This window comes from Tinamus guttatus, unplaced genomic scaffold (genome assembly GCF_059628265.1).
Source record: "Tinamus guttatus ecotype Peru unplaced genomic scaffold, ASM5962826v1 Tinamus_guttatus_pri_ptg000287l, whole genome shotgun sequence".
NCBI classification, from domain to species: domain Eukaryota; kingdom Metazoa; phylum Chordata; class Aves; order Tinamiformes; family Tinamidae; genus Tinamus; species Tinamus guttatus.
Window position 1 is genome coordinate 112,490 of NW_028288821.1, and position 9,131 is coordinate 121,620.

Consider the following 9,131-nt stretch of genomic DNA (forward strand, 5'->3'; position numbering starts at 1 on the left):
CAGTTCACCTAGAAAGGCCATGGGTGGCATTTGACAGGGAGACGGATGTTTGTTCTGCCTGTCCACCAGCACGGCTGAAAATGGGTCCTTGAAGGAGCTGGAACCTGCAGAGTGAGAGCGGGAGCAGCCCGTGGTGCCCCAGGCTGGAGCAGCGGGGCTGGATGAGGCAGGACGGAGCTGGGCACCGATCCCTGTCAGCATCAGAGCACGGCAGCCGGACTGACCCTGCTCATCCACTGGATCCCCAAGCTGCGGCTGAGCTTTTCCCCTGACGGTCTGGGGCATCCAGCAACACAGTTGGAACTAGCAGGATTCATTGATTTCTTGCCAGACGAGTGGCTCAGTAATTGGTGTGTCCCTCTTAATCTTGGCAAATGAAACGCTGTCGGCTCCCTGCTAAAGGCTGCTCTGGGCAGCAGGGACAGACATCCATCTGCAGCCTGCCAAGGAGCCCTCCTCCTCTTCCTCAGCGCTTAGTGTGTGCTGCTCCTGCCAGAGCTACATTCCTGATGTGTAAGAAATGCAGGCTAATGTCCTAGCGAAGGCGGAAACTTTCTTCCAGAAAAGGGCATGCCGTTGGATTTGAACACTGAGACTTGCTCTAACCTCTTTGCTTTTTCTTTCTGCCTCCCCCAGGCTCCCGGCACCTCTCCAGCCCCAATGAACTGCCAAGAGAATGAATATTTGGATGAGCACAGGAAATGCGTCCCGTGTAGGACCTGTATGCCTGGGCAGGAGCTTTCCAAGGTAATTTTCCTTTTCCTGTGCCGTAGGGAGCAGGAATCATTGAGCACCAAAGCTGTCATGGTGTTAGATGAATTCTCTGCTCAGCTTTGTTAGGAAAGATAATCTTAGACCCCAGGGTCCTCAGCAGAGCAGAGACTCGGTGGCAACGGAAGACGGGCAGCTTTGTCCGTCACCGCGGTGAGCGCTGGGTAGGAACATGAGTGGGTGGAAGTAGCAGGCAAGGAGGGACATGAGCGTGGTGCTCAGGAGCCTCCTCCTTTCCTCTCTGCTCAGGGAAATCCACATTTCCTCTCTGACTGTAATGCCAAGTGAGGCAGCGGCCCTGGGCAGCCCTACCAGGCCCTGCTGGATGGCCATGAGCAGGACACTCCGCTGGAGTCTGGGAATCTGGCCCAGCCTTGGCAGTGCCACTTTGTGCTTCCTCGCCTAGGGACACCCAGCTCTGTCTCTTCCACCACGAGCCCTTCCTAGTGCCTGTCTCTATGGTGGGCTTCCTTTCCCGGAGCCGAGGCGACCTGCGGGCTATGCCTGGGCATAAAAACAGCTTCCTCGCTTCTCTCCATGGGATCAGCTCTGCAGTTGTCTGTTTTGTGGCTGTGATCAAAGGAGCTCTTAGGTCCCCATGCAAAAGATAACTCTTTCACTATTTGCCCGCAAAGCAGGAATGTCATTTCCCTCTCTGTCACTTTGGGACCTGAAGTGGCTTCCCATCAGACATGAACCCAACCTTGTGTCCTGCAGGATTGTGGTGATGGTGGCGGGGGCGATGCGCAGTGCGTTGCTTGCCCTCCCAGGAAGTTTAAGGACAGCTGGGGACATCATGGCTGCAAACCCTGCCTGTCTTGTACCCTCATCAACCGTGTCCAGAAATCCAACTGCACAGCGACTGCCAATGCCGTGTGCGGGGAATGCCTGCCGGGGTGAGTGGAGTTGGCGGCCCAGGACGGATTGCAGTGGGGAGGGAGTGGAGACAGGAGCTGGGCAGAGCAAGCGCTCGGCTGAGGCCACTTGTTGCATGGCATTTAGGAGCTGTGTGGTCCAGAGTTGTCCTTTGAAGGCTCTGCTAATGGCAGGCACATCTTACCCATCAAATGCCCCCTTCTAGCACTGAAGAAGACAACCTGACAGCTCCTATGAATAAGCAGTGGAGAAATATTCCTTCCAGGCCTAAATTAGGACTGTAGACACCAGGATGGCTAAGGCCCAGGAAATGGGCTACTACTGGTAGCCTCCAAGGAGGGCAATAGAAAGGCCTAGGAAGACGAGTTGCTGGGGTCAAGCAGTTGTATGGAGGTAGCTGTGCTTTCTGCATCTGTTCATTTTGAGTTAATTTTTTTGAAAAGTTACTAAATGAGTATTGCTGTGGTATAGTCGGCCTGTGCCATGCCATGGAGCTGTAGACAAGGGATTTCTGACAAGGGATGAGATTTGTGACAAAGAGATGAATGTCAGAGCCTGGGGTGCTTCAGTCTCTGCTCAGCCACCCTTGCTGGCTGGAGGCCTGTGATTTTTGAGCTGCTGATCACTGCCAGCCTCTTCTGGCAAGATATGGAGCTGTCCCAGAGTGATTCCTGGCAAAGGTGGTTGTAGCTATGAAAAAGTGCTGAATTTGACCAGCATTTGAGGCGCACGTTGTGCTTTGCAGCTCCTCAGCATGCTGTGCCCCAAGGCGGGTGGATTGGTTTTCTCTGAGCTGCCTCCTGGTAAATGCAGCAGTGGCCTTTTCCCAGCAGTGTTGGGTCAGGCTTCGAGCCAGCCGGTGCTGAGCAGTGCAGGAGCCTCGAGCCTTGAGGCCTGGGGTGGGGTGGCAGGAGCCTCGGGCTGACGCGTTCTGCGTTTTGTTTGCAGGTTCTACCGAAAGGCCCGGATCAGCGGGCAGCTCGACTGGGAGTGCATCCCTTGCACCAAGCAGACGCCCTCCTCGGAGCCGCAGTGTACGTAGCCGAGGCGCTGCCTGCCCACAGGGTGCCAAGCTGCTCACGGGGCACAGGGTGGTGGGGACCTCCTGGAGCAGGTTTGTGGTGCAGGTTCAGTTGGCATCCGTCGCTGGTCATCGTGACTGCTTCAAAGGCAGACGTGAACTCAAACATGCGTTTGCACCATTCTTTGACCATTTTTCCTTGTTGGCCAGCTTAATTAGCTGGTGTAAGCACCAAAACACTGCCCTGTGGAGACCTGCTGAAGGAAGCCTATTCATTATATGAGAAGAAGAAAGGGCAGCAAGAGGAGTGGCCTGATGCGTCAGAAATAAGATCCAATGTTTTGTGCCCGGTGTGTTTGCAGGTCGGTCCAGAATAAACCTGGTGAAGGTAGCTGTCCCCACTGTACCACCACAAGACACAGCCCTTCTTGCACTGACCAGCAGTGCCCTGGTCATCATTGTGCTGGTACTTCTGGCACTCTCCATCATCTACTGCAAACGGTTTTGGAAGAGCCAGTGTCAGCGAGGTGAGTCACTGTTTTAATATTTCTCTTTTCCTTCTTCCTTTGCCTTCTCCTGCTTACACCTTCACTCTTCCCTTGTCACATAGAGTGCTGCCATTAGCACTGCTTTAGCTGAAGCATGAAGTGAAACAAATCTTCCTCTGCTTACAGAGGATGAATACCTCATCGTGCTTTTTCCATCTATGGGGCCTCTCTTGCTTTTTCTGCTCAAAGACGTGGGGGAGCCTTTCTCTTGTACTATAATTGGTAGGAGACCGTGCCATGCTTTCACTAGCAAAATTGGTATTTTCTTTCTGGAGTTTCCTGAGGGTAAGCTGAGTCTGAAGCTTTTGGCAGTGCCGGACCAGAGCAGCAGGAATTGCCAAGGCAAGGGAGGAATATGCGTGATAGCTAGGGCTAGGGTACGCTGGCATCTCTCAAGCAGTACCCCGGCGTGCTGGCTCCCCCGGCTCCTCGCAGGCAGACATACCACAGAACTGAGGACATTCTAGGGAGATAAGCCAAGCCTTCGCTCAGACTGGTTCTTCTCTATCTTCCAAGTCTTCCTAAGGACGCAGAATTTCTCGAGCCAGCGAGCGATGTTCCCCGGCTCGGCTGTGCCCGGCAGATTTCTGTGCGAAGAACAGATGTCTGGTCCCTGCTGCCTGGGCGTGAAGAACCTGAGCCCCTGCTACAGGCAGGCAGAAGGTAACTGCTCCCTCCTTCTTAGGGGACGGTTGTAGAGGGTGAAGGAGGTTTCAGGCCTGGTTCTAACCTGCACTGTCCTGAGACATACTGAGCTTCTGTTAGGAAGGAAGGAGCTGGAAAGTATCAAAGTTCCACCAAAATGCAGCACTTTCTCATGATGCCAGTTCTAGGATCAGCCCTGCTGTGGCCTCTCTTCAGCACAGAACTTCGTGCCATCGAGGGTCTTCCCATGGGGCCTGTGTGCCAAGCAGAAGTCCCCCCTGCAAAACACACAGGAAAGGTGCAGCATTTTGAAACTTCTAACAGTCTCTGACAAATTTTTGTGTCAGCAGTGGAAATACATCCAAGTCTAGTAGCTCCTGTGTCTGCCTCTAGTCAACTCCTGCTGTTGCTGTAGCCACAGGAGTGGGTCTGACTGGACTTACAGGAAGGCCCGAATGTTGCTTGTTCAGCACTGGCACACTGCGATGAGACTGGCCCTTAGGGAGGGCTCTTTGCCCCTGCATGGGAGATGAGACATAGAGGATGGGCTGGGACACCCCTGAAAAGGGGCAGGTGTAGCGGAGGAAGGGAGAACCCAAGCATTACTAAGCTGCAGAGGTGTTTGCTTGCAGGCCCAGTGGAAGCAGTTCAGTTCGTTTCAGATGGAGAGGCCATTGGTCTCCAACTGCCCGCTCTGCAGCCAGAGCTGGAATTGACTCAGGTGACGGCCATCGGCCCTGCTCCCAAGGCCCAGCTGGTGAGGAGCGTCCTGGAGACCCAGCCCCTGATCCGGAACTCGGGCTGCAGCGACTGCTTGGGAGGGGCCTTGCCACCCACTGAGGTCCGGCAGGGCCCGGCCAGGGTGGCGGAGGCCCTGGCCCCTCTCTCGTCGTGTGCCTCGGAGATGCAGCACAAATGGCCCCACGCCCCGGTGGAGTGTACGGAGCTCGACCTGCAGAAGTTCTCCACCCAGATGGACTTCGTGGGCAATGAGAGATCGGAGGATGCAGTGAGCCGGGCGACTCAGAGAATCCCAAAGGAGAACAACAGCGGAGCATGTGAAGCAAGGAACGGGCTCGTGGATCCAAGAAGAGTCCTGTCCTCAGCCTTCCTGAGCCCGACTGCCGAAAGAGGGGAGCAGCCGGTAAGTTCCTCTGATCTCTCACCTTCTCTCAAGGGGTGTTGGCCAACTCATATGCAGAAGGCTGGAAGTGCAGGCAGATTAGGGATGTAGGCTCATAATAAGGGAAGGTGATACTAGCACTGCCTGGTAATTAGCAAAAATGATTAGCCAGATGAGCCTTATCTGCTCCCAAGCACATCAGTAAACATTTTCTGTGATTTAAGCAAGAGACTGGGAGCGGTTGGTGAGACAACATAAGTCCAGCATGTCTGCCTGAATAAAAGAATTTTTTTTTTTTATTGGTGATGGGTGTGTGTTGTTTTTTTTTTTTTTTTTTTTTGTGATGGACATGATTGGGCAGTAAAGGTGGCATAAAGCTACAGTGCTCAGAGCAGCACCATTCAGACACTCAGAAAAGTGGAGACAGTTTATTGAATACATAGCACAGACATATTTCTGGATACGCGTAACTGGTGCACCCTTGAGAGATTCTTGTACTCTTGCTCATCTAGAGCACTCTCCTGGCACTGGCAGGAGACTGCCAGTCTGCACCAGAGTGCAGGTGACTGCACTCCAGGCAGTCACTCCTGTTCCCTGACAGCCAGTTTGAAATGAACCAAATGACTAACATAAATGCGGTTCAGAAAACGCTAGTGAAGAAATGAAGAAATAGCTTAGCTCCAGGTCATGATTTATGGAAGCAATTTGCTGGGAGGCCCTGGAGGAGGTTGTCAGCTGAGATGGTAACGCTCAGTGGATAAGTGTCAGTCCTTTATACGTCTGTGAAGGTCCTACAAGCACTGGCAGGCACAGCTGTTGCGCATCAGATGGTCTCCAAACTTTAGGTCTTTATTTTGCCAGGTGAATGATGCCCAGAGCCTTGTGACTCAGATCAGCAGCACTACCAAGGGTAAGTGTCTTTGTAGCCCCATCTGTTTCACCAAGTATTTGGGATGGCAGAGGGAGACAAGGCCTTCGCCATGGTGAACCTCTAGAGCAGCTCCTTCCCGTGTTGGGGAGCCAGTCTTCACAAAGGAGGTTTTTGTGACATAAGCTGGAAAGGCCCAGGGGTGGGTGCTGGATGGATGCTCAGCTCTTACTTGTTACCATCCTCCACGGGCCCGAGAGCAGCTCTGTGTTGCTGGGCTCTGAAGGTAGCAGTGGAGATGCCTGCCATGGCAGGATGTGCTTCACCCCCTGGGCAAGGATAGGGCTCCAACGTGGCTGCTCGGGTTATTGTTATCCGAGCTGGGTAAGTTGATTTCTAACTGCACTTTGCTGTATTGCTGCCCCCAGGTCTTCCAGTAGCAGAGCTGCCCCATTCTTTGGTGCAGTCACTTGCCTTCTTGCTAGACCCTTCCTTGAATGGGGTGAAGAATTTCAGCCACGTGGCCCTGGAGCTGGGAGTCACCCCCCAGCTGTTGGGAAGGATATCTGGATTTGAGCAACTCGTCACCCACTTCACCTACTCCGGCGACACTGTCACCATTCCTGTCCTGGCCCAAGCTCTGCAGCGGCTCCAGCGGTTCGATGCCCTGCTCCTGCTCTGTGACCACTTTGCTCTCAGCCAGATTCAGAGCCGCCAGTGCTAAGAGGAGATAGGGAAGGGACAGAGGAAACTCCAGGCACCCTCTTTACTGGTAGAGGAGGGTCTTTGGTAAGACCGTGGTCACATAATCCCTTCAGTGTGCCTGTGGTGATTATGTGGAGATGGTCTCCGCATCATGGGACAGAAGCACGTGAGCAGGAACCTCCCTCTGAGAAGAGCAGAGGAGGCGACTGCATCACGTACCCTCACAACCTTCACCTCTGCCCGTGTCGGGGTTGTGAGGTGGTTCTCAGGCCCCTCCAGAATCATTTTTCTTTCGTATTTACATTCTTGTCCAGAACCCGAGTGGCCTCACAGCTGCTGTGCTGCTGCTCTGTGGCTGGCCATGGTGTGCGATGATCTGTGTATATTGTGTAGGCGTCTGGTTATTTCTGTAAGGCTCCTTGGGCATGGTTGGTGCTGGGATCTGGTGTTTTGGGCAGCCTTTGAGCAGCCCCTGCTTTGGGGATGGAACAAAATCCTCAGGGGCTGTGCGGGAGGGTCCTCGGGTGTCCTCGCTGGCACTGAGAGCTCACTTCTCGGCTGGTGCAGCCTCCTAGAGGCCCAACAATCACTTCTTCCCCATTCCAGCTTTTCAGATGTTGGACCTTCTTCTTTTGGCCAATACTGTGTTTTCTAGGGTTCCTGTTGCCGCTTTTTGAGTTTACTTCTTGTTTGTTTCTTCCTCCGTGTGCCGCTCTCAGAGGAGAACCTGTGTGACTGACCTCTGTGGCGGAGAGGCCGGGCGCTCGGTTCGCGTGCCACCCCACACCACGGTCCATTCATGCCATTTCCCTCTTGTGAAACGGTGCGGTTTTCTTAAAGGAGTTTTAGAGTGAGTAGCAGAGTTTTTAGATAAAAGTTCTTCTTAAGGTGTAATGCTGCACGGCCCCCGGCCAGGGTAGCGACGCCTTTGCTTGCTGCCCGTCTCCTGCCCAGCTGCTCCGCTGTGGTGCCCCCGGGCAGCCCCAGGGCGGGCGGATGAGGCTGAGGTCTGGGCTCCCCAGCGCTGCTGCCTGCGCTGGGCGCTCGGCCGCGCGGGACGCGGCAGGCACTCGGCTGCCGGGGGGACCGTGGCGGTGCAGGCAGCCACTGGGGTGGCCCAGGGGCCGGGGGGAGCGGCGCTGGCCGGGATGCCTGTCGGGAGGTGCCGGGGCCGCACGGCGCCACGGGGAGAGGCCGTGCGGGGGAGGAGGCACCCGGCGCTGCGGGAGCCCGGCCTGCTGGCCCTGGCACGCGGCGGCAGCCGCCGGGGATTCCTGTTGCGCCGCAGCTGCGCTCGTCCCGGGAGGCGACACCGCGGCCGGGGTCCCCGCGGGGCAGCCCGGGGGCGTCCTGGAGCAGGCGGCCACATCCGCCGCTCGAGCAGCCTGGGCGCTGCCAGGAGGCGCTTCCCTGTGCGGCCATCTCGAAGCCGAGGAGTCTCCACTTTGCAGGGAGCAGAAGCCTGGCCCGCCTCGGCTGGGGCTTCTCAGCTCTTGCTCCGCGCTTGGCCCGTCACGGCGGTTGTGGAAGAATTCGCAGAGCGAAAGCAGGCGGGTTCGATGGTTTGCTGTGCGGTTTGTTTGTGGCAGGGAGGGATTGTTTCAATTAGTAATGTAGCTAAATCAATTAAATATATAAACTCTCTGTGGGCATGTTTATTCGCTTCCAACAGGAATTAAGATAAATTCAATGCAGGCATTCAGCTCTGAGCAAGAGAGTTCCCGCAGTTTATCTAATCAGCTGGGCTTTGAACTCGAAGCCAGCCAGGTGAATTTTCCGGCCTGTCCCTTTGCACGTGTGTCCCAGGCGCCACTGGAGGCAGGTTCAAAGTCGCCTCCAACTGCCCCGGCTTGAGCCCTGCACAGCAGCTCCCTGCCCTCTGCCTGCTGCTTCCCCATGGCAAAGCCACAGGAAGGTGGGAGCTGGCGGCAGCAGGAGGGTGTGCGGGAGCGCGCCGAGGACGGCTCCCGCAGGCAGACACCAGCCCTTGGAACACGGTTCAGTTTTGCTCATACTCCGGAGCTTGGTGAACAGTTGGGTTGATGGATGGATTCTGGAAATGAAAAGGATTTTTTTTTCTTCCTTTAGAGAAATCAACCCCATTCCCGTTATAGTTTTTAATTTAAAGTATTGTTTTTCAGCTGTTTGGTGTCTGAGCAATGTTAGTTTTCCTTGGAGAGGCCCTGCCTGGAGGCGGAGATGCTGCTGTGCGGGGTCAGTCCGTGAGGATGCGCCTGGGCCGGGAGCTTCGCAGGCAGCACCGGGCAGGGAGGTTTTCAGCCAGGTTCAAGTGTTTTCTACCTCCCTTTGGCTGCCTGGGGCCCGGGCAGCTGGAGGCGCAGGCTCAGTGGGGGAGGCCAGTCCTGTCCGTGCGGAGCTGCAGGCTGCCTCATGCATCCGCTGGATATGAAGCCGCCCACAGCGAGCCGGGCTGTCCCTGCCCTGCCAGGCTGCCTCCCCGGCCACGTTCACAAGGGCCGGCGTTTCATGAGGTGGCCTTGGCTTTTAGGTCCCCACCAAGGGACACCTGGGCCCGGTGCAGACCCTGCAGCGCAGGTTGGACACAGAAAAGCT

General features: G+C 55.5%; 1 protein-coding gene across 1 annotated transcript; it reads left to right on the top strand.

The window, feature by feature from the left end:
* The first annotated feature begins 640 nt into the window (after positions 1 to 640).
* Positions 641 to 6,727, top strand: EDA2R (ectodysplasin A2 receptor). The gene is made up of 8 exons (XM_010217043.2): positions 641 to 747; positions 1,489 to 1,667; positions 2,596 to 2,681; positions 3,031 to 3,195; positions 3,733 to 3,879; positions 4,494 to 5,005; positions 5,846 to 5,894; positions 6,281 to 6,727. Exons 1-8 carry the CDS (start codon positions 661 to 663, stop codon positions 6,574 to 6,576), a joined length of 1,521 nt encoding a protein of 506 aa, XP_010215345.2. The 5' UTR covers positions 641 to 660; the 3' UTR covers positions 6,577 to 6,727.
* The last annotated feature ends 2,404 nt before the right edge of the window (positions 6,728 to 9,131 follow it).

What these genes read in the sequence shown, in the direction of transcription:
- EDA2R (XM_010217043.2), top strand. Translation starts at nt 661, where the DNA reads ATGAACTGCCAAGAGAATGAATATTTGGATGAGCACAGGAAATGCGTC. An exon ending in CTGGGCAGGAGCTTTCCAAG is followed by an intron (nt 748 to 1,488) that starts GTAATTTTCCTT and finishes TGTGTCCTGCAG; the next exon opens with GATTGTGGTGATGGTGGCGG. An exon ending in CCGAAAGAGGGGAGCAGCCG is followed by an intron (nt 5,006 to 5,845) that starts GTAAGTTCCTCT and finishes TTATTTTGCCAG; the next exon opens with GTGAATGATGCCCAGAGCCT.